The sequence below is a fragment of the Agelaius tricolor genome, unplaced genomic scaffold (genome assembly GCF_023055355.1).
Source record: "Agelaius tricolor isolate 1412-34295 unplaced genomic scaffold, bAgeTri1.0.p SCAF_10, whole genome shotgun sequence".
NCBI classification, from domain to species: Eukaryota; Metazoa; Chordata; class Aves; order Passeriformes; family Icteridae; genus Agelaius; species Agelaius tricolor.
In genome coordinates, this window is record NW_027269270.1 from 16,466,412 (window position 1) to 16,492,282 (window position 25,871).

The following is a 25,871-nucleotide window of genomic DNA, read 5'->3' on the forward strand; positions in this document are numbered from 1 at the left end:
TACATTTTCAGTCCTTGTCAGCCCCACGATTTTAGTCTGGCATTCCCTCACGCCTCTGGGACAGCACCACCCAGTGGCCGCAGCACGTACGGGAGGCCGCGCTTGGCAAAACCCAGCTCCACTGCACGTTCCAGAGATTGCTGCCAGCAGATGTGAGAGTGCTCTCACTCATCTTCAAACAGAATATCACACATACTGCCAGAAAGCCCATTTCAAGTCAGGGTTACCTGGAAAGATGGAATATGGCTTCCCATGTAAATTACTAACTTTTGCATTAGTCAGCAATTGACCAAAGCTGTACCAAGATTATGAAGCTTAATCTGTATTTTTTCTGGTTTTCTTTAGGAATGAAGCACATGTTGCGAGGAGGGAAGAGGGCTAAGAGACAGGGACAGAGTACAATGGGATACATGCACACTCACTACTCTTTTGTTTACAAAAGCATCTTTGTAGAAAGTTAAAAGAATAGCACTATCTTTCTTCACTGAGCAGATGAAGTAGCATTGCCAGCAATGCCTTCTGTTCTCAGCCAAACCTTTCATTTATCTTGCAAGCTGCCAAAAACTAAACCTGGCAACAATCTGATTCTAGAACACAGAGGCCCCAACACAGAATGTGAATGTCAATTATATCAGACAGCTGGAAAAAAAGAGCAAAATCACAAAGGCTTTTAAAAAATAAAAATTATCTAAGAGCTTGAAGCTATTCTTATAACACCATGCATAGAAGCACATGCACAATAATTTTTTTATCAGGATGTCCTGTACCAACTTGAGAAATACAGAAAACACCTAACTTGCTGTGTGCTCTTCATAGAAAGGTAAATAGAGGGAGAAAGCATTCAATGATTGTAAATAGGGAACAAGGAAGGAATGTAAGAGACCTAAAAGAGTAGGTAAAATACAGCAGCATGGTAACTCAGTACAAATTTCCCATCACCCAGTGCAAAACAACAACTAAATAAACTATTTAGTGCAATACAACAGTAACTTTACATTAACTGCAACGAGAAGTATATCCTACTGAATCTTCTATGCATCTCAGGCAAAACACTCAAGTTGAGTGCTGCTGCTACTGAAAATAACTCTGTAAGGCCAGAAAAAGATGAATTTGCATGAAGGCATCAGCATTCCAATTTAAAAATAGCAATAAAATAAAAAGTATGTTTGCAATAATTTGGACTGATAACTGGGACAAAGCACCTAATCGGTTTCATTCTGAAAATAACTCCAAGGTGTAAAACAGCTTGTAAAGAGGGGTGTGGACACACATTTGACCATGTGTGAGCTTTCTTTCTTGCTCTGCTTGATCAGAATCTCTTTTATCAATTTAACACAGACTCAAACGTAGAGTAGTAATACTTAGAAAGATCCTTTGTTCTCCACTTGGGCACATACCAATCCTCCATCATAAACTATATTCCCTTCCATCTAAACTCATTACAGCTGAAAGGAGAAGCAGATTCCTCACTGGATCCTCACCTCTCAAGGACCTCTGAAAGTGTGATTTGAGGCGGGGTAGTCGAAAGCCTTTCAATTGCAGGAAGAATTACCCTGTAACAGGAACCTATCCTCTGTAGTATATAAACATATATTATGATATCAATTTTACATGTGCAAAAAAAGCTCAATATAATTTTTTCTCCAGATGTTCTTTTTCTACACAGAAATGTCAAGAGAGATTATATGCATCACCAGAGGCTACAGCTGCGTTACTGACAGTCAAGAAATTCAAGGCAGAGAGCTGCTGCACAGACATAGGATTGCATCTACAGCCAATGTACAATAAGCCTACCCAGAACTATCTAATGCATCTACCAAGTATTTCTATCTAAACATCAACCTCATCTCCATATGTTAGCTCACAATAGTTTTTCAATCTAGTACAATCCACTATATTTAGATTTAGTATTACATACTTTTCTCACCCATTATGAAAAAGATGCTTTAAAAGTATTGAGAGAAGTATTCATTTGCTGGCTTGTTTGCCTGGATACTGCAGAACTATCATTTGCATATGGTACTGGCATTCTGGTATCTATCCATGGAGTAATCAAACTTCATCTTGCTGTTTTATTTAGCTACAGATCTGGCACTTTCACGTAAGTCAAAGTCAACAAGCTTTAAATCAACGGAATTACTTCTAGCCTATTAGTATATGGCTTTTATAATTTGTAAGAAACTATGTATTACATCAGTGCTTCTAAATAGCTGGATATTACCTCCAAAACACCTTGATCTGTATCACATGATTTATGAACTGTAAGACCCAGTACACAAGAATCTACCAACTGGGTACTGATCTTAGTAAAGGACTAAGAACTAGAAACTACCATATTTTTATCCTGCTCTGAGAATGAGCTCTTGCCCTACACATCTGATAATTTTCCTTTCTCTGGAGTCAGGGAAGAATCTTGCTGCACAAGATTCATGAAAGAAAATGAAATCTTGAAATCAGAGAACAAACACTCTGGAAAGAAGATATGATAAAATCATCGAAAAAAACCTGTCCAGAATCAAGTAAGAGTTTGAGAGGAAGAGGTAGCTGAAGAAGTTACAATGTCAGCAAAGCTGTGCAGAACATACCCGTTTTTGTTAATGGGCTAGAGAACAGCTGCTGAAGAAGTTTGTTCTCTGAAGTTCGCAACACCACCACTATGTCAGCAGGAAGAGTGTCTCTGTTCTTCTCAAGGAATGCAGAGGCATCATATAATACCTGGTGTGGGAAAACAGAATTAGAAATTTTGATGAAAAGGGTTACCTAAAACTTACTATGTTCTTTAAAATGTGAATGGTCAGGATGACCAAGTAGACCAGCTAGCTTGGTCTGACAAGCAAACGAATTACCTGCAAAGGTCTTAGAAGTGAACTACAGCAGTGTGTTCAGAAGGCAAATTAGCTATACAGAGTATCTGTATTCATAGAATGCCATTGCACATCAAATTGGGTTAAATGGCTTAAATCCTGTTGTGCTATGCTTGGCCATGTCAAACGATTCTAAGCATGATGGAATACAACTGAGATACTTCATGAAAGCTCCAGTTGATCATTTACTTGTGATGTGAGAAATGGTTCCCAGGTGGTCACTTTCTATTGGTTGTCTGCATCAAACCTGTGATCTATAAGTAGACCTGCTGGAGGAACGGTAATAAGTTGGACCCAATGTAGGTACGTTAAATCAGCTTCTCATGGACGGAAAACCATATTAGGACAACAAAACATTCCTCTATTTCAATTATTTTAACCATTTTGATTAGAAATTAATGACTGGATATTTGTATTAATATAACAATCAGTGTTTCATTTTGTTTAATTGCAATGATTTTTTAGAGCTGTGTTATTATCACTTGCAATACTCCCCTCTAGCCCAATTTCCCTGAAGTCCATTAATTTGCACCGAAATTGAATGTTCTCTGACAATAGAAAACTGGCCAGTACTGTTTTTATTATTTTATTGTATTTTATTATTTGGCCATGTGGGTACAAAGAATTAACTAAAACTGTGTGAATTTTAATAGTTATTCTTAACAAGACAAAGTTACTGGAATACATCTTAAAATTTTGGAATCTTATAATGATCCAGAGAAAAGACTTAATTGATAACTATATAAAACATGGATATTTTGATTTTGTCTATGAACAAATATTTGGGCCTGAAACTGCAAGCAAAGTTCACGTTATGGTGAAAACTGGAATGTTACTCTCCATATAAAGTAATAGGTGAATGTGAACCTCTGAGAACAAAAGATACAAAGTACAAGAAAACACCTCTACTAGCAAGTCTCAGTCTTTTCAATGCACTCTATAGGGACTTTAAGTTCTGTTACAGATACAGGTTTACACTGCTTTTCATGCATGTACTTTGCATGACACTCTGCAAGAGACTCTCACACAGAACTACTGCGGCATTCACATGCTGTTAGCAAGGACACAGCCTGCCCTGGCTCCATGGAGTCCCTCCTTTGAAATGGCATTTCTGAGGCCAGGTTTCCTGCAGAAAAAGGATGCTTACTGTCTACAGAATCTGTGCAAGAGCCCTAAGGATAGGCTCCAAAATCGACTGCTACACATAAAAGTTTCCTTGTGGAGTGTATGTTTGCATAAACTTTATCATTTTTTCTATTAAAATGTGGGAAAAGAACCACAAAGCAGAAATTTCAGATAAAAACAAGTGATGACCATACCACTATTATCTGAACTAAATAAAAATCACATGACCTTACCTTTCCAGCATAGTGCTGAATTCCAAATGACAGTTCCACTCCTTTTGGTCTCCAGAAGTATTTGCATCGTAAGTTATCTTCAAACTTATCTAGACATTGAGAAAAGATGTTGATTTAAGTGACAGAGTGATTAACTACAATCTTCATCCTAATTAGCTCGCTAAATTGCTGCTCAAGAAGTCAGAACTGCTATAAACACATATTATCAGATTGCTCAGAAATACCAAGCTGTCACATCTGAATGGAACAGTTCATTTTCAACTAGCCCAGTAAGACTGTCTTTAAAAATCACTGTGGATGCTTTTGTACATGGAAAAGTATTAAGCAGGAAGACCTAATGAGAAGATGTGATGATTTCTCATATTTTGCAATGAATTTACTTATGTATATGCAGGTTTTGGGGTGAGTTTATTTCTTATACATACGTACACTCAAAACTGTGCATAGATCACAGTCACTTAAATGCCTACTATTTGTATTTTCTCTACCTTCCTTTCTGCATCCATTTAGCTTTGTGCATCAGGTTTTAAGGATATATTTATGTGCTCAGTCTGAAATTGTACCTCATGTACCTTTGGATTTCTACAGAAAAAAGGAAGCTTCTCTATAAAACACCTTCTAAGGAGACTTTCTGCTTCCTGTGATTACCCCTAAAGAGCCGACAGAAGAAGGAACACGGGTTTCTAAGAAAAATATCTTATTAGGCCCTTATTAGGTGATATTTGTAGGCTCTTTAATGTTTTGTAATTAAATTAGTGCTCTCTGTCCAACACTGAAGACCCAGGTAGCAATTCCCACCTGCTGAGACAAGGAAACATTCCTTGAAAGAAGCAGGATCCAAAGAAACCCATTTTAGTAAGAATTAGTGTTTATACTGTGAAGCTTGCTTTTATACCAATTTACCTGAACAAGCAACTTGAGACCTGAGACCAGAATCAGTTGATAAAATTCTCTGTCATGCTCTGTACATCAGAAAATATTATTAAAATATTTTTTCTAATGTTAGAATCCAGTAACATTTTTGTTAGGTTTTTCTGTCTATTACCACTTAATTGAGCTTGTATTTAAAGCAAAAATAACTAAGTTTGGAATTTCTAGAGGCTGGGACGGAGGTGTGGAATTAATGATTGTCTGGCACACGTGGACAGGGTAAAATATCCCACTTTGCTGCCTGCTTGAGGGAGCCTGCTGTGCTGCGTACACATCAGCAGTAAGGCGCAGCAGCACTGGACAAGGGAAAGTACCTCTGGAAGTAGAAGTTCAGTATTCAGTATCAACTGATTTATAAAGCCGATAGGGAGCCAGACAACTTTAGCACACAAAGGAGGAGTGTTGGAAGTCCACCCTGGAGTGTGCCCGCTCCTGGGGCTCCAGCCGCCACTCCTGTAGCCCAACTCCCCATCCAGCCCGCCGCCATTACCCCATGAGGGGGACGCGGCCGAGCTCGCGCCACAGCGCCCCCTGCCGGCGCAGGGGAATCACCACAGCCGCCCCGCCGGGCCGGAGCCAGCAGCGCCCCTGGCGGCCGGGAGCGGAACTGCAGCGAAGGGAAGCGCCCGCAGCCCAGAGGAGGCGGCCCCGAGGGTCCGGTCCGGTCCGGTCCGATCCGGTCCGGTTCGCTGCTGCTGCTGCCAGAGGTGTTGCCTGTTTGTCTTGTTACACATATCTACATGTGTATATATATATTAATAAAGCACTGCTATTCCTTTTCCCATAGCTTTGCCTGAAAACTCCTTAATTTCAAAGTTATTATTGTAACTCAGAGAGAAAGAGGTCATATTTTCCACTCCAAAGAAGGTTCCTGCCTACCTTGGCAGACACCGGTGTTTCAAACCAAGACAAGAAGCAGAATAAAACCATAGTACTCATTCTGTCTGTGACCTGAATTCCAGTTTCAGCTCAGCCTAGCAGTAGTGAAAAATGTGTTGTGCAATTTAACTGGAAACTGTTGTTTTTCTCTAACTGTTTGGGTCTCTGCAGCACATTCCATTGGCAGAAATGGAACTCTGTGTCATATCACAGGGAAAAATGCAGCTCTAGTAAATAACACAACAGCTTAAAACATGGCATGTGCTGTGTATTTAAAGTTGGCACCAAAATTTGTCAAAATTTATGTAAAATATGTATGAAGACAAGGAAATACTCAGCCAGATGGCACACCAGAAATAACACTTCCTATGTATTATGAGATAATCTGGAGTGAAGCAGTATTTTCTAAGTGGATAAACATGGGCCTAGGAGCCTGGGAAATCCAAATTTTATTTTCAACACTAATGCTACATACATGGACAAGACACAGGATATTTCCTTGTAACAGTGAAAAAAACAATAAGCCCTTGCCACCTGATATTTCAGACAACTTTTCCAATTTCAAAAGGATAGAAAACATGTAAGCAGAGAAAAATGATGAAGCACAGTGAAAAATATACTTAGAACGTCAAATGAAATGACACAGCCTCAGGACAGTTAGGATAGGAAAACTTGAATAAAGATGACATTGCATTTGTATATGCATTTGTCATTTCCCAGACCTTTCCCAGAGTTTTACTTGCACATACCGACTAAAGTTAGGTCTGTTGCCTGAGGAAATCGACTTTCTTCATCTAGCAGAGACAGGAGACCCATGGGTTTCTGAAGGAACATATCTAGAAGTGGACGGTTGTCCTCATACTCCACGGTAGTGGCATCAATTCCCTCACTCTGATATTCCATCTACAAAAGTCACCAGCACAGTTTTAATATCCAAACAGTAAAAGCAACATCATCATTAGGGCATTTATGATGCACAGCAATGCTCTATAGGCCTCAACAACATTATTTACACAGCTTCAACAGAACAATGTCATTATCTCACATTTAAATTACATACTCATTTTATAAAGTAGTCCTGAATAGAATTATGGTGTAGGATGCTGAATTCAGCTAGACCTCAACAGAGTTGAATTTACCTGCTCCAGTGCAAAAATATGTTGATTGAAGTAAAACTGGATCTGTTCATTAGCAATATTTATGCACAGCTGTTCAAAAGAATTTCTTGCGAAGTTCTCAAATCCAAATATGTCTAGTATCCCAACATTCATTCCACTTTCAGCATTGCTGCATGTGAAGATACAAACAAAATTCATTATGGGCAACACCAAGTTAAAAGAAAAAGAAATTTGCTAAACTAACATTGTATAAATGATTCACTCTGCTGCAAAAATCAAGGAGGAAAAGTGTGTCTGAACCTAAGACAACTTGTGCATTTGTACAGCATTGCTAAGACTTCTGTTTTCCACTTGCTTCTTGTAAATGAAGAAGACAGAAAAATCATAGGTACAGAGTAACAGACACTTAGCAGCCATATTGAAACAAGGGGTTTCAGTAGGCATATCCCAAATAAAATCTACTGTCTGCTCCTCCAGGCAGAGAAAAGGTGTCAAGGTTTAATGGTACATTTTTGCCACACTCATTCAGAAGGTAATTACCAAATCTGCTGCTGCTACAAGCTGGACTGTCCATGTGCTAACTCAAGTACATTCAGTCACTACCAGAACTGCATGAAATGGATGAGAATATATCTATATGACATAGTGAAGTAGCAAGTAGAGATCTCAGATCAGAGGCATTTTCACATTTGCTGAGAGGTTCCTTTTTTCTAAAATCTCTACAGCTATTTCAAAAGATCAAACCAGCCAGATGAGTGCTTGGCAATGAAATCATAAGGACGTGCAATATAATGTTTCTGTAATTGTAAAAAATTTAAAAATAATCACATCTCAAGTACCAGCACAATAATTATCTGAAATCTGCATTTATTACTTGCTTACAAAAGCAGGGGGACAGTAAGGACTGTACTGAATTTTTTTCAGTGTACTTCCAATTATTTATCAGCCTTTTGTATGATTTTCATGTTCATTACATAGGAAGCATCTTTTAAAAAAGTGGACAGCACTTCAACCACCCAATTTCCATTGACTTCAGTAGCTAAATTCTATTCAGCTCTTTGAAAATGATGGGCTTAATGTCCTGGAAACAGGATTCAGTCTCACAGCATGAAAGCCATTTTGAAGCCTTAGCCAAAATAAACACAGCACTTTTTCTGCAAAATCAAAAATATACAAATGGATGAACCCATCCAACACGTGCACAGTAAGTACACATGGTTCAGTGATGTGTAACTTGCCATATATTTTTATCTGGCTGAAGCAGCGTATTAATGCGGTTTACGATCCAGCTGAAGAGCCGCCCATAAAGCGCTTTGGACATGGCATCCCGCACGTCCGCGGCTTTGTCCACCGTGTTCGTCCGGATAATGGTCTCACCCCGCGTCACAACGCAGTGGGATGTTAGGGCTTCTTGAAGTTCTTCTGACCCAATGCTTAGCAGTGCAGCAGCTGAAAGACAGTGGAAAAAGACACACAATTGTGGTTATGCGGTGGAAACCACCAGCATTGACCAACTGCTACCATGAGCTAGAGATTATCACAAATAGAGTCAAATTGCATATACAGAACTGACAATGTTGAAAGGTATATACCATTATCTAAGGCTTCTGGGTTAGGAACCTCACTTTTATCTGTTTGGTGTTGGGAAGAAATAGCAGCAAACTCAATATTTCCAGTATTTAAGATTCCAGTCAGTATTCTGTACACTGAATACACTTCCTGTAAAAGATGACAAGAAGCACTTTAAAGGAATTCAGCAAGATACACACATCATATTTAGGCTATGAAGGAAAAAAAAAATGGATACTAGAATGGATATTAAAGCTTGTAGCCTTCTCTGAGATCAAGTTCTACAAGTTCAAGTAAGCTTCTATTTACACACCAAATAGCACAACAGAATTGCCTGAGGACTAACTGGGACCTCAGGCTGGTCTTGCCTTCTGAGTGGGGAGTTATGCTTTCACTGTTCACTTCTGTCATAACAGAGATTTTGTGGCTCTAAACAAATATCTCTAACAGAGATTTTGTACATCCACAAAATCAGAGGGCAGCACTAGTAGTGGTTTTCCTAAATAAGGTCAATAATGGCTTAGCAACTGAATCTCTTACCTCATCAGTAAATCCTATAATTCTAAAACAATGCTGAATTGCTTCAAATTGTCTTCCATAGGAATCTTTAGTAACAATATCATGCATTACTCTTCCAGTTTCATTATCAATATATCTAAATAGAGTGAGAGAAAGAAGGCATCACACTACCACATATGCCAATACAAGCTCCAGTGACTGAAATGCAAGTACCCCAGTAACTGGAAACAACATTTATCTCAATAACTTTCAATGATCTATTTTGATGCTAATTCATAAGAAGCTTTTGTTTCTGTTGCATTAACATCTGCATTATTCTTTGTTAATGTCTAATTATGTTACCAATATTTCACACACATCCCCCCCCCACCCAGTACAGACCAGATGCACTCCAAGTACAAACATCAATTAAAAACCTCCAAATCATATTCTGGGTTCTTCCTGAACCTGAAGCATTACAGTAGGAAATCATAAGGAGGGTTGTCTGCATTTCAAAGTATGACAAAATATCTACATAATGAGCTTGGTTCTTCCTCCTTCTGTTTTAATAGTTCAACTTCTCAAACAAATGCAAATAATATAATGCCTTAGTGTCCATCTTCTTCCCACCTTGGGAGGATTAAAAAAGATCCTTAAGGAATGGAGAAGGATTAAGAGAGATTTGAAGGCATCATACTGAAAGCAAGTGCTGATCAATAGCTAATTACAATGAGCAGTTAAAACAAGTGAGCAATAGTTACCTAGGGGGCTTTTTATCAGGAAGTCTATATTCAGAAAGTTTCTTCTGATGATAAAGGCCAGCATAAATATAATAAAATATATGGAAATTTTTTTCTCCCCTGGAAAAGAAAAAGTGTCCTTTTAAAGCATCTGTGTTTATTCTTGTGGCATCTTGTACGACAAATGTAAAAGTAGTTCTTATCATGAGCTCACTGAAGCAAGGTAGCAAATCTCCCACTTGTTTTAGTAGTGTAGGATTAGCAGCTGTGAAACACAGAAAACCCACTGAACACAACATTATCCCAAAGAATTAAGTTGCTCTGGTTTTAACTCCAAAAGAACAGGACCATTCTGTTGTCATAGCGCTGGTACAAAGGATTTTATTTTAGAACAGAAAAGTATCTAAACCACAGAATTTTTGATAATTAAATCAATTCAAACATTACATAAATGCTATAGGACAGACAATTAATATACCTACACAGCCTGTTTTATGACCCTTGATTTTTCAAGTAGATATTCAGAAATCTTTGCCCCCATTACAGCTCCTGTAGGTGTAAACATCATTTCCAGATATTTTCCAAAGCGACTTGAGTTGTCGTTGATGGCAGTGCAGGCATTCCCAAATGCTTCCACCAGAGGATTCACCTGGAGAATTTTCTCACGCAAAGCACGGTTATTGGCCTTGACAGAAGGGATACAAATCAGAAGGATAATTAAGATAATATAATGCTTACCCCCAATCCAATTCTTGCTCCAGAAGCAAAGAATCCTTTTCTCATGCTTGTATGGAACGAGGTACTGTGCTAACCTTTCTATTTATACAATAGGAGGTCTAACAAATTGATAAAATCTCCCAAAGGTAGCAAACTTCTTTTTCTGCAATTGTTCCACCTTTGACCTGTTTTACAATTAGTTAAGAGTACTAAAAGCACAGTGGACTAAAGATGCCTACTCAGGGCTAAGCTGACATGGTTAATTTTCCAATTATTTTGTGTTAATAGAATTACTCATAACATTTAAATGTGTAAGATCATCTAAGATTAGAGCAAAATAATATTTTTCATTCTTTATTGTATAAATAATGTTATATGTGATAAACACTGTACATACCTACAGGTACTGAACACTCAGAATCTGGAACCTTCTCTTTAAAAAACTATTGACTGGCTTGGTGTGAGTCACACTCTCAGATCTTAATTCAATACTCTCACATGCATGATTACTATGTCCCTAAATCAAGGGTGACAATTCACATGAACAGCTTTAAGTATTAAAGATTGAATAAAGTGAACATTGGGATAGAGTTGGGAGGATTTCTTCATAATTTTACATAATTGGCTAGGAAATACCTTTCCCAAGAAGGTCAAATGTTGGACGATCAGATGGGCACTTTCTGTCTTTCCAGCACCACTTTCCCCACTGATGATAATGCACTGAACACAAAAACAAAATATTTAAGTGCATAGTTCACCGTATGGTTGTTTTTTTCTTCTATTACTATTCCTACCTGTTATTTCATGTTTAGTACCAAAACTACAGAATACTTGAAGGGTCAACTCCCTTCTGAAAGGAGACATCAGCAAAGGCTCAGTGTAGTAATTTATTCCCTGGATTACTAAAATGCATCTTGCAATGCCCGATCCCAAGGTCCACGTGAGAAGCAGTGACTGAATTTTGAAGGGCTAGAGTACATAAACAAGTGACCATGTCTGAGCTCACTACATTGACTTCATGTGAATTAACATGAGTCACAGGGTACAGCTGGTTTTGACACACTGACCAAAAGCTTGTTATGAAAAATAATCTTAAATAATAGGTCTTGTGTAGAGAGGCTATTCTGTAGGTGATGCTGATATTCAAGCCAGAACAGCAAACTAGCACACCTAAACATTTCAGAAAAAATGTGCAACTGTTCACTGGGTGATTCTGGGAGGACATATCCACCTTTTTCCTGTGCCAGCAGTCCCTAACACATGGTATTTTATAGGCTCTTCAAAAGGCTTCCAGACTCAAGAGGCTACCTAGAATGGTCTAAATCACTTTCCTTCTCTCTGCTGTTATGCTTCATGGGCAAAATGGAAGTTGAATACCAGTTCCCACCTGAACACTGAAGAATGCAGATCATGGAAAGTTTGAATTCTTAACAGCATTTATTATTTACCCTTTTCCCCCCATATATTCTACAGACCACTAGTACAAATATTATTCTACTTAAGGTACATTATCAACTGACATATAATTAAAATGTTAACACTGAGCAGTTGCATAGATTCACAGGTTTTTCTGCAAACATCCAAAAACTATTTGCATGATACTGTGTATACATAAGATTCTTTGCTAGGAAAAGATACAAGGTCCTAAAATACTTGTTGCAATGCCCCTTCATATAGAACTGAATTTTGTGAAAAGGTTTGAAAGCTGCAGCAGTCACCTGGTGGTACCCTGTGGTGTCTGACAGCAGATAACAAGGACCAACTCTACGTAATGTATGCAATATGACATTTGCAGCTCATTTATTTGCTTCCTGTCAGTTATTTTTGCTGTAGGAAATAGGTACCACATTGATTACACCACCTAACTGTCCTAAGGTGACCAATATTTTTCCTCAGATAACAAATTCTCACATAAGTTACTCTAACATGAGTATTTCTTTTCTTTAATACCTCCATCAAAGAACACGTAAGTCATTAAAGAAGTATTACCCATCTCCCAGGCCAGTGTACTTTCATATAACAGTAAAACTCCTTTTTTATTCCTCTTCAATTTTCAATTCCTCTTCAATTCCTCTTTTATTTGTCTTATTTTCTTGGCATTTTCTGATTTCAGGCTTTTTATTACTTTATTCTGGTTTTGTGACTTTAAGAGAACATTTTCTATTAATTATTGTGTGATGTCCAGGGTAAAATAAGGAGAATTTTATAAACAAAAATAATTATCAGCCTTCAATATTCTTGTACACACAGCACACCAAATTAGAAAGAGTATGAAGTTATAATCTTAAGAATGTAGTAAAATCTTCCACCACATGGTATTTTATTCTCATTAAAATGATTGCTATATAATTGGATTTTTGTCTTTATTACATTTATAATAGAACCATACTTTATTTTACTAAAAAATTTTGCTACTGGTTCCTGTTTTCTGTGATTTAGTGTCTTTTTGCAGCAGAAAAGTGGCTAACATCTGTTATGGCATTGAGAACCCTCTATTTAGCACAAGTATAAATTACTGAAATACCTAAGTCAAGACAGACCTAGAATCAGAATATTTGCAATACTTTGCTGCTGGAGTCAACAGCCAGAACTTCATGGGTGTCCAGGAAACTATATTGGTCAGGTACCTCCATCATCTAATTTGACCTTTCAGTCCCTTTCATATCACTGTGTCCTCTTCAGAACTCCCAAATCTGACCAGATTTCTACTCTGGTTTTGCTGATTTAGGAATAAAATGCTTAAAGAAAAAAATTCCCAAAATACAACTTAACAGAACATTATTCACAGCCCTGTAGCACAGTGGCAGTATGATTAATACAAAACCTAAACCAAAATGAACAGATCCTTACCTGATCCTTGCTAAATGTAACCATGCTTTGGTAGGCAGCATCTGCAGAGGCAAATATGTGGGGCGGATTTGATGAACGCTTCACACCATGGTAAAGCTTGGAGAACTAAATTCAAAGAAATGCACACAATAGTCAAAACATGCAACTCAGCTACATAACTAAGAACTGAGAAGAAGACAGTGACTATCATCTGTTCAACAGAAAGGAGTTGCCTGTTATACCACAGAATTTCCACTGAATCAGCTGGAACAGGAGTGGTAATTCTTGGCACTACCCAACTTCCAGTACACAAATTACAACACTGATGTTTCCCACACAAGACAATGAAGAGAGCTGTATCACAAGGAAGAGAATTTCAAACACAAGCCTTCAATCAAGGAGATAACCAGCTCATACAAAAGAAACTTACAGTGAATCTGAATTCTGGCCCCCTATCTGAAGCCCTGATTTTGGCATCCATGGGGACTAAGTTCTTTCTAGCTCCGCCTCTCTTCATATTTGTAGGGAATTAAACTTATGCTTACAGCATTTGATTGATTTGCTTCTTTTAAGGCAGAACTGATGGCACAGAACATATAATAAGCTTCAGTCAGAGCAATTCTTCAGCAAGCAAAAACCTCAGGATGAGGAGGTTCATATAACCATCTTCTGTTTCCAAGAAGAAAGCCCTAAATGCTAGGCAAGAGGCACAGCTGTGCCTGGGGTAATCTTTGTCCCTCATGTGGAATTTGTGCCTCCAAGAAGTGAATAAAATCAAATGAAACCAAATTTAACAAACAAAATAAACCAAATTTTTAGCCACACTGTTCTGGAAAAAGAAAAGGCTGAGGTTTAGTCTGTGCTCCTAACTTCCAGCATCACTTAAGTATTTTAACTAGTGGTGTTAATATAAAATGTAAAGCAACTTCCATCTACAGCTTGGAATTTCTCTTACCTGGGGAGAATAAATGCTGAGATTCTGGAAGGGGTTCAAGGCTATTAAAATGTCTCCAACATAAGTATAAATCTGTAAGTCAGCATAACGTTTTTGCAGCTGATGGATAATGGTATCCTGAGAAAATTAAAGAAAGTTTGATAGTTATAGAGTATTTTCCCACTTAGGGAGACTTTTATAAATATACTGAGATCACTGTTTAAGAAATACTTATTGTGTTTCTAATTATATTTTAAATGCCAAGCGCACAAAATAAAATGTTTTCAAAATTCTTGCTAGTGTCATAAAACTAACTTAAATGGCAAGTCCTAAATGGAAATTAGAATATTTTCTTATATTAGCCTGAGAAGTAAATCTTTTGAAGAGAAAATGGTGGTAAGACATTATTGCTGCACTTCACAGTACATGTCCATTTAATTTTTTTTTTATTTGGCCATGAAACAAGGATAATAATTTTTCAAGGATTAAATTTTAAGTAGTGGTAAAACTGTTTGAACAGGACAATAGCACAGTTTAGTATTATGCCTTTTTCTTGCTGGCATGTAATTTAAGGATTATCAACACAAAAATTTACAGATACTTTGCAAATAGCTGATACAGTGAAATATAAAATGGATAGTTTTGTCATTTTTTAGCCAGAAGCAGTAGATAATATGTTATCCTATATAAATCAATTATTTTAGAAAAAATCACTTAAAACTACATCTTTATGACTGAACTTGGCATTTTAGGAAACTCACAAAAATAATTTGAACTAGCATCATTCATAATTAAGCTTTTCCACATTATAGTATTCACTGCTCCTACTTTTACGCAACTATATAAATTAACAAAGTGAGGGCAGCAGATCAGTCACGTGAGAATTCTTTTGCCTTGAAGGGACAAAAGATTGCAAGAAGGAAATATTCTCATTCTGCTAAGAGATTCCTAAAAAGCAGAAATAGGCAAGAATGTGAGGTGCAGTTGTCAGAAGCTGCTACCCAGACAATACAGTACCTCATTGAGAACTTCTAGATTTACCAGATCATCATCTAGAGAGAACTTGTCAGCTCTGTCCACATGGTAGGATCTTCTAGTATGTATTCTTTCATGCCTGGAAGTTGTTAGCAGAGCACCAGGGTTATCAAAGTGTATTAGAGACAGGAAACACTAAGATGCAAAGGGAAGTCCTGGGTGAATGTTTTTGTCATGCACAAACACAGACCTGCTCTCTGAAATGTGGAATTTTCCTTGCAGTATCCTTTTATAAAAGCAATAGGTCAGCTTGCTGTCTGGTGTACTATCTGTTTTCTCTTTCACAATATATAACCCTATCTATTTATCCATGTCCAGCAAAGATTTACTACTTATATACTCACTACTCCTTTACTCACACTCAGTAAACTAAAAAATTCTTCCTCTTTTCCCTTCCCTCCCTGCTCTAAGTTAATAAACTACCACTCAGTTTAATTAAATGCTACCCCCACGTGCCCAGCTATAGTACTGTCATCTAAAGAAGATATAAGAAGCAGTAAGTAGGATAAAATCCTACTGTTACCTTGATGTATGCCAAAGTGCCTCCTCAGATGACCCTAGATGTGGCCCAAAACAACGTTTTTGAACCACAGCTGCCATCAGACTCTAAATTGTATGGATGTTCAGTCAGCTTGTCTCCAGAGATTTAAGCCACACAACAAGCAGCAGAGACAAACTGTCACATAACCCCTTTATAATCAGATTATACTGAAGGAATCTTTGAAACTGTGGTGTAATGTTTTTAAACAACACATCACGTTGGAAAGGGAACAAATTAAAGGCTGTAACATGTCTTGCACAGAGGGTGTGAAATATGAATGCTGTAAGCACAACTCTGCTTTTCTTTACAACAAACATAATCAAAGCATAGTAGAAGGACACCCACAGAGATACAGTCTGCATCCTGCTGTGTAACATTTAGCATTGATCCTCAATGACAGTCCTTGACAGATTGTTTTTGCACTGGTTGCCATGTAGAAAGTAAGAGCCACATGATCAGGCCTCCCAAAACAAGGCTAAATATTATACCAAGCAGTAACAGAACAGCACTGTAACTTGGCAGGAAATACTTGTTTATCTATATAATGTTCAAGGTTAATATGAAGATGTAGCAGGTTTCCTTAATCATATCTTCATATGCTCTTGGAATCCTTTTTAAAAAATAAACATTGAGGCATTTTCATTTTCTCCCTTTATGTATGCTTCTATATTTCAAGCTAATCAGCTTTCATTCAGTAAAGAGAATGTTTTCATATCCAAGAGCTATTACATCATCAGAAGAATTATTGTAAGGAAAGCCTCTAATACAGAGGAAGGAGAAGAGTGTTAGTCATGAATACAGCTTGCCTGGTAACTGTGAGTCACATCAAATGATCATACTTTTCTGTCTATTTTTATTCATTTTCCTCATTTCCTTTTGGCTACTCAATGAGTTTTGGAAAACTATAATGGTTTATTTGAATTGAAACTAAATAAAACCATGCAAACTGTTTTGTCAGCTAGGAAATAAAACAGTGGGAAGACAGCAGGTTTTGCTGACAGTCCCACTTACATTCCCACAGATGGTGGTTTGCTTTCTGTTGTACATATGAAACAATGAAAGGACACAAGAAGACTAGAAGCTATGAAAGAAAAATTGTTATAGTGGTATCATTTCCAGTGGGCAGTATGGAGACCATTTGAATTTGTTGAAAACTCCATTCAGTTAAATCTTCCCTTTTATGGTCTTTGATTAGGTATCGGGTTGTGGGTTCTTTTTGGCTTTTTTTTTTCTGAGTCACTATATGCAAAAATATTACACTTTGCTGACAAGTCAACTCCTCAAAGGAGTTAGAATGCATGATGTACTACTAGGGTTTTTAAGTGTTGTTTCCCTTTCAAACCAGAATTCAAGCTCTTATTTTACTGCATAGAAAAATAATGTTGTAAGCAATGTAAATCAGTTAGAGACGGGAGCACCCTTCAGTCTATAAATGAAGGAAATATTTTAAAAGTTGCTTTACTTCATTAAGATGTAACTAACAAAGCAATGGCTAGACATTTTAGCTAACATAACTCATCTGTGAAGCTTTTTCTTCCTGGAGCAAAGCATCATAGCCACAATACTGAATTGCAACAAACTGCAAGTAGGGACACATCTACCAGAGGTGCAAGGAGGAGGGGGAAGAGGGCACATTCAAACCTAAGCATGTCTAATTGAAGAATGGCTTTGTAACCTAATCTGTTATCTGATTGTGTATTAAACTCCTGCTGTTTGTTCACCTTTAGTGATAAACCAATCAATTTTTTTTTATTGGAAAGGGTTCCTTTTAAAACTATGTAAATATATAAGGAAACCGGTCTGCATTAAATATAAGTAAAACACATATACCTTTGTGTAAATATTTTCCAGCACTGAACTCATTTTCCTAAGTACATGATTAAGAAGAGGATATTAGGAGCATAACATCACATTAGCTTCCAATCTCCTGCTGGCCTCATCAGTTTTCTACTGACCCTATGTCCTCCAGTGCATTGATAGAGTGGGAAGGAAAAAACCAGACAGTAACCTTTAATTATTTCCACAATTTTACACCAGAAAGACAATCTGCTTTTAATAAATACGTTAAAAATTCTTAAAAAGCAGAAGGAAAAACTCTTAATTGGGGAAATAACTATCAGTATATTTAGTGCATTAATAATAAATATATTAGAGAATTAGATAATTCTACAATAAAGTAGAATTATCAACCATTTTTTCAATTATCTTTCCTTTCTGGCAATATATAAAAAGTACAAACTCTAAGCAAAAGGGAAACCAAAGATGTTATGTTATCTTCCCTAAGCTTACAGTAATTTTCTGAAGCAATCCCTGCAAGATGCAGTCTCTTCCCAAAACAAAACAACTGCCATAAAGGCTGCAAAGGGCCAGTCACTCAAGGTACCTAACTTTATTAGAGCATCACAGGATGGTTTGGGTCAGAAGAGACCTGAAGATCAGCATTAGATTGATTCCAGAAATCTGGTGCTGAGCACTGTCTGTTGAAAAAGGCTCTATGCTCTGAAGCACCCTCCTGTTACCATTTGATCATGCAGGAGTAGCTGGAAGGGGCAGTTTTTGTAGGAGGAGCAAAAGGCAAGAAGCATTTCTCCCTTGAGAGAACCATTTCTTGAAAAGGTAGGAAGCATTCATTTGTTCTACTGGTGGTAAAGATATAGTTTGAAAGAAAGTAACCAGTTAGAGTAGTAGAAGTACACTGTAAATAGCTGTACACTCCTCTATCCTGCTACCAAGGGATGGGGAAAGAAAAGCTAGCTGGATCACACTGACTTCTAGATCAAAAAATCATTTTGCTGGCAGGTCCAACCTAAGCAACAAAGCAACACAGACCAAGAATTTTTGCCTTCTTTGGGAAGTTTCTTCCCTAATCTTGCTCCTCCACCCCTAACATCTTTAGGGCCTTGCAAGTGGCCTTTACTTTGGCCTCTTGGTGCAGTTAAGCACTTATGTTTACTGTTTGTTTCTAGGATTCACAAAGGTACAATTTCTGTATTTGGTCTTCTTTAGATTATTGCCAATTTTAAAATTAATTCCTGAGATTTACAAGAAAAATACTCAATACAATGAAAAACAAAAAAAGGGAGAGTGTGATACTGCCACACAGAGATACACAGACTACTTTCCATGCAGTGCAAAGACTAAATTTTGCTCCTTTACATCAAGTTTCAGCCTGAAGTAATTTGCTGAAGCAACGTCATTATAGAGACACCAGCACAGCCTTAATTACAATATAAATGCTACAGCTATATTTTACAACCTCCAGTAAAAAACACATGCACTATACTCAGAACAGGATCACTTCTGGGGGGCTACAGGAGCTTTGAGATTTTAAAAAAATATATTAAAAGGGAGAAAAAGGAGTTTTAAACTCATTTACCTAATATTCATATAGAAGGAGGCTGGAAGAATTGCCTTAAATTACATTGTGTATAGCATCAGAGAACTATTTTTTGTTCTGTTTCTGTTATTATCTCAGAGTCCAAAGAAAATTACTGGCTGGATGCAATCAAGTTCCTTGCTGTTAATTGCTTTCAAAATGAAATGTGAGCTGGCAGAGAAGCTTGATATCTGCTAGTAAGAATTACTTCCTTGGACTGCTGCTGCAATCCAGCTGGTTCACGAGAAGGGGGAAGCTGCCAAGACATGGTACTGTCATTCTAATATCTGACAAGGTAGCCTGAATATTCCTGCCCTTCTCAAACATTAAATGCTCTTTTCTTTTTTTTTTTTCCCCTTTTCTACTTTTTTCCCAAGGCTTCTTCAAGTTTGATTCTTCTCGAAGTACAGATTTGCTTTTTTCCCTTCAAAATGCAAGGTTTCACAAGTGTCTGTTCCCCACTACAGAAACAAACCTCTAAATGGTGACCCAGCAATAGCACACTGACCCAGAATCATCCAAACCTGTAATCTCTGAACTCCTTATTAATAGTCTACCTTAAGCTTGTTTAAAACCATCTTCATGCAAGTGTTGAAGATTTTCATGCTTTTAAAAACTGAAACCAGAGGTTAGTAGGTCTTTTCTGATTCCTATGAAGAAACCTATTTACAGACAGGAACATAAGATACTTATTCTGCAGGAAAACATCCAAGAGAAGGATGAGCCATGTCTGAAGCTGGCCTCTTTAAACCTGCTGATAACTGGGAAGCTGCCACTTTGAACCATAAAACCCAAACTATTCAATGCTTGATCAACATTAACTGTCAAACATCAAATCATTATATAACTTTTACATTGGGAGTTAGGTTAATACCATTGGTTATTGAGGAAATACAGAGGACCCTGTTTTTTCTCAACCTCACCTCCAGCAACATTTGATAGACAGAGCTAACTGAATAAATGTAGATTTCAAATGGTGATTATTAAATATTTTATTACTTCAAAATTAATATAGATTTATCTACTGCAATTCATAGAGATGCTCCACATTACCTCCTCTGAAGGAACAGCCAAATGCCACACAGAAACCAACAATATCTAAAATTTTGAAAGACAGTTTCAAAGAATATTACCAAGAGCAAAAGTTTTAGAGTGCATTCTGTGAAGACTCTTCTTCCCTGTCTCCAGTTCTAAGCTTTTAATCAGGTATTTTCCTCCCTCATGTTCTGCTTCCCCACCACAGTAAAAAGGCAGCTAATAGATCTGTTACTACACTTGAATTTCTCCATCTCATGTACTGTTATGACATTTCTTTTTTAGATTTTCTCCTATGTGCTATTCTGGACAGAGCAATCTGTTATTTTAAGACTGAGCACAAGTAGATAATGTCTTAATTGTGGTACATTCAAATGGGAAAAGAAAAAAACAGAACATTTTAATTTCATTTCCTTTTGCTGATGGTCCTTTTCAAGGCCTTCAGTTAAAGATTTAAAATTCTAGAGTTTTCCATTAGTTCTACTCACAAGCCATGAAAGAGGTTGTTTTGGTTTTTTTTTGTTTTGTTTGTTTGTTTTTTTATGGAATAAAATGGAAGGGTTACTTTTTTTGGAGAAAGTTTTCCTAAAGGACACAAGATTTTATCATCATAATTTATGCAAGGAAGGGCTGGGACAACAGACAGAATACCAGGGTTCCAAGTGAGCTTCCCTTTTCAATGTCTCCATGACAAGCTCCATTGTATTTTTAAACATTATTTATGGAACTTGGTATAATTCCTAGCTTAAAAGGCTTTGAAAGTTTTTACATCTGTTTTTCAACTTTTTCAACACTGAAGCAGCTGCTGGCTTTGCCAGCTTGAGATAAAGTCCTGACGAGGACAAAAATATGGGGAAAATATTTGATGTTTATAAGCAAACACCAGAGAGTACACTCACTTTTTGCAGTGCATTTTGCCAGTGTAGACAGCACAAAGAGTCATTTAAAATTTAGCAATGTTAGGAAACACACTAAATCTCTTCTGACTTTCTCCTTAAGCAGGCTGTATATTGGAATCCCTTGTACTATGAATCAAAAAAACAACCAACCACACTAATAGGTTCAAGAGATCAAGAGGTGTATTTGGAAAGTGAGCAGCTCTCTCATAACCTCCCTTAATGGATTATCAAACACACTCAAACATTATTTAACAACAATATAATATCCACAAAGAAAATGTTTACTGTTAAATGAGAATGAATAATAGCCATAATTTGTAACATATCTCTGCTTAGAGCCTTCCCAAAGCATTCCCCAGGCTCTAGGGCAGGAAGAATGAATATAAAAATGGCTAGAGCTCCAGGCATTATACATGTTTCTCCTCATTACCAGGTTTGCAGCAACCTAACAGTACAGTACAGTATGGCTTTATAGAACAAGACAAAGTTCTTGCCTCAGCAAACTGCTCTTTTCCATAGGTATGATATATTAAGTAAAACTATTAATAACCATTTCATAAGTGAAAGGAACAGAGAAATATTGAGGACAAGTGATAGAACAGAGATTACACAGCAAATCAGAGTGAGACTCAGGAACAGAACACAACCATTACTATGATATTGTATTAAATTCAGGAGGTGCCTAAACATTCTTGGCATTGTAATGACAAGCGATCACAGGAATTCTTGAGGAACCTACCCCTGAAGTACAGCAAGTTTGTGGTAAGATTGACTTGTGTACCCTTCTTACCTAGAGAATACATTATTAATCACACTCAGACACACTGAGTATATCAACACTTCATTATTATTTTTGTAACAAAAACATATTTATAGTTCTGCTTATCATTCCTGACCAATGTTTGCTTGTTCTGCTGGCACAGAACATTGAGGTTCAGCAATGTACCTTGCTGTACCTAAATTCCTTCTTTTTTCCTCCGTTCTCCAATTTTATGCTACATGAGGTACAAGTCTTTAGGAATGAATGATATTTCTTGTTCTCACAATGTTTCTATGCATAAGGACACTATGTGAACAACCACCTTATAGTATTTGTGTGAATACAGAAGCATGAAAGTAAAAAAAAAAAGAAGGAAAAATAGGAAAAAACTGAGTGAGATCCTGTGAAAGCATCCTCCCTGATTTTAAGAAATGCTTCCTGCCTAGAGGCAGCTACATATTGATAGGAATAAGACTGCTGTGACTCCCACGATGACCTAGAAATCAGTATCCATGTGTTAAAAAAGAATTCTGTATTTGACTTTAGAATAGATGGGGAAGAAAAATTCTGCATGGCTGGAATGACTACATGTGAAGCAACATTCTGATGTACTAACCCTTATTTTTCAAGGACTGAAGAACTTCTATAAAAATAGAACTAGTGGACTACTTAACACTGAATAAATTTCTTAGAATTAAACTTCATGTAATTGTTACTATGTCAAAGCTGTTAATGGACAGTGCATTGATGCTAATTAGCAATTTATGCTTTGGTATTGTTAGAAAACGAATACAGTTAACTGATAGCTTATAAAAGGGATATGGATAAGAAAGAAAAGACCCAGGGCTCATCTTTACACAGCTGTGACATTAGACTTTCTCACCAAGTTTTTCCTCATGAGAGTGTAAGACACAGGCAATGCAGGAGTGGAAAGCTAACGCTGAAATGCCAAAACACAAGAATTTCAGTGTAAAAGATGCCAATAGATGAAAAAAAGAATATTCTCTCTCCTTACAAGTGTGGAAAGAGGGATATTCCAGCTGGGTTTTCTAAAAACACCTATTTGCATAAGGATCAAAGATATCTGCACCTCACCAATGAAAATGATTTAGGGAAAAACAGAACTAGTGGAAAAGTTTCAAAGAGTATCCTTTTCAGTAAAAAGACAGGATGAATTGTTAATGTTAATGTTAATTTTAAAAGTGGTCTTTTACCAGCATAAGCATTTTATTTTTATTAATAATTTTTAAACTAAGGAAATCAGAATATAAAATTTTCTAGTAAGTTGCTTCATGGAAAAGTAACAACAGTATGTTCATCAGCAACAAAGTGGCGATAGCAACAAATGTGTGTTAACAGACTTCTTTGAGCTCAAGGTCAAGAAAGAGCCCCTTTAGTTCAGAGGTCTGAAGAAATGTACTGAAGTTAAGCCTAGCAAAAAACATGCACTATGTTCAATGTTGTAATAGAAAAGTTTTACCTAACATGGATTTGAATTGGCCTTATTTACTTTGAAGTGGTGACTATACATTCAGATGACTTCTACAGATCATAACAAATGAATGCCAGTAAATTTTTTACAGTACCATCTGGTCATATGTTCTTCTGCATGTCAAATTTTGTATTGAAAATTATGTTGTAGATGCATTACAAAGGTTTTAAAGGCCTTTAATGGGTAAAAATTTTTCTAGGGGGTACAATAGCCCTATTACAGAGCCAAGTTTTTTACTGTTACGAGGCTATGCCAATCCTCTGGGGAAAATTCTAATTAGATGCTCATAGTGGTTGGTTCTTTTGCAATAATCTCATGTTTCTAGTCCAGCATCAACTGTCTGGCCCACGGACTTAATATTTTGCAGGGATGTACTTTTGCTATCTCATTAAATTTGTACCAATTTGATCAAGCTTAAAATCTTTAGAATATCACACTGAACAATATGTTGTAGATTTCAGAGGTAAACAGTAAGTAGATTTTTGTCCTCACTGAACATGCTCTCGACCCCATCACAGTGGGCAGGTGCTTCACAGAAGTAAGGATACCATAGTATAATGCTAAAACAATCAGAAAGATTTTTGTTTGAAAATAAAGTATTTAAGCTGGGTTAGATGGTGACAGGACAGACAAGGAGCTAAACTTTCTTAGATGAGCACTGATTCATACTAGGGTGCTGGGAAGCAAAATCCTTCTTACAGTCCAGTCATGTCTAACGTGCAGTAGCTTGTCTGTCAGAGCATACCCAGTTAATACATGAAAAGGCTTGAGGAAAGAAATGCTGGCGTGGTCTTGGTTCTTTGTCACTCCACATTATGGAGCTCAATCCCAGAAGAATGTATTGGAATACCATGACAAATCCATTTCTGAGCTTCTCTTAGCACAAGGATCATTTCACTCTGTCTAAATGTGCAATCAGGTCAACAGCTGGAAAAATTCTTATACTCTTGGGCCAGCCATGCCATAGCTGTAGGCAATGTGATCTGTCAGGTGCTATATGGGGAAGGAATCTTAGGAAATGAGATAAAGCTGTAACTTCTACTGTAATGCTGGCATAACTCCCACCCACAGTGAGCATTCCCAGGTGTGTTTTCCTAGAAAACAAACAAAGAAACCAACAAGAACAAACACACACACCCCACGAAACCAAACAAAAAAAACCTCACCACCCACACAAGTCAGCTCCACCTTGAAACTATACTTAACAATCATTCCCTTACTTTAACTTGTACATTTTTTTTTTTGGGCCTTTAGCATTTCAGCTACAGAGATTTCTGGAATATAAGTATATACACGTTTATGACTTCTAAATCATAACATCTAATTTACTTCATCAACATAAGTCGGTGGTTATTTATAATAATGGGCCAGAGCTTATCTAACTCTAGAATTTCATATTACAGAATGATTGCTGAGCTTGGGACAATATGTTCATTTGCATTAATTCTCTTTTGAAACAGTGAAATTCTGCCACCCTCTGGACAACAACTAAACTAAGACACATTTACAGTCAGCCTCAAAAGATGCCACTCCTGCCGATAAACATGCGTTGCTTTTTAAGCACATTTTAAAATTAATTATTGGGCTGAATGGAAAAATAGAAGTTACTATTAAATACAGGCAAAACTACTTTCAGTACTGAACAGCCTTCTTACTAATAGGATTTAATAAAACAGCAAACTTTAAAATTTTCTTTTCTTAACTTTTTCTAGTAGTCACTTGAATGCTCACAGTTGTATTTTTAAAGATCTGTTACCAAAGTATGATTCTATGGTTTGTGCCAACATATATTTCCACAAATCAGAACATTCTGGAATTAACAACACTTCTGATTGAGCCAAATGAGAACAACTATAGAACAGAGTTCAGTGGGTGAAAGAAAGGCAAAGAAAGTTGCATTATGGCTGATTAAACTAGCTTTAAAATGTATCAAAGGGACAACACGACTCTTACATTCACAAGGCAAGCAGCACTTGTTGCTAATTATATTGGCATTCAACACATTAATGTGATCATTTGAAACAGTAAAAGTCACATCCAAAGTTTCAATTTGTGCTTCCAGTATAAGTGTGGGGAAGGAGGGCTGCAGCATAAATATTGCTACATACAGGACCTTGTACAGTACCTTGTTTTGGCTATGGAGCCTAGCTGCTGCTGTTCTTGGATGAGCTCAGCCAGCTGTTTTTGCAAAGACATGTCTTTACCGTGTACTTGCTTAATAAACGGATGTTCCAATAGATGGGTGACCGAAGGACGCTGCTCAAAATCTTTGATTAGACACCTGTAACAGAGAAGTC

At 37.0% G+C, this 25,871-nt stretch overlaps 1 protein-coding gene across 1 annotated transcript in view; it reads right to left on the minus strand.

The window, feature by feature from the left end:
- The window catches only part of MYO3B (myosin IIIB), a 186,983-nt gene that overhangs the window by 87,507 nt on the left and 73,605 nt on the right, over positions 1-25,871 (minus strand). Inside the window, exons 10-23 of the mRNA XM_071434937.1 lie at positions 25,700-25,855; positions 15,454-15,550; positions 14,458-14,574; positions 13,524-13,628; positions 11,310-11,393; positions 10,439-10,641; positions 9,978-10,076; positions 9,259-9,373; positions 8,742-8,868; positions 8,388-8,598; positions 7,171-7,318; positions 6,781-6,934; positions 4,223-4,311; positions 2,586-2,715 (exon numbers count right to left, since the gene is read on the minus strand). Of these exons, the coding sequence (XP_071291038.1) occupies positions 2,586-2,715; positions 4,223-4,311; positions 6,781-6,934; positions 7,171-7,318; positions 8,388-8,598; positions 8,742-8,868; positions 9,259-9,373; positions 9,978-10,076; positions 10,439-10,641; positions 11,310-11,393; positions 13,524-13,628; positions 14,458-14,574; positions 15,454-15,550; positions 25,700-25,855 (1,835 nt within the window). The remainder of the gene's footprint in view (positions 1-2,585; positions 2,716-4,222; positions 4,312-6,780; positions 6,935-7,170; positions 7,319-8,387; positions 8,599-8,741; positions 8,869-9,258; positions 9,374-9,977; positions 10,077-10,438; positions 10,642-11,309; positions 11,394-13,523; positions 13,629-14,457; positions 14,575-15,453; positions 15,551-25,699; positions 25,856-25,871) is intronic.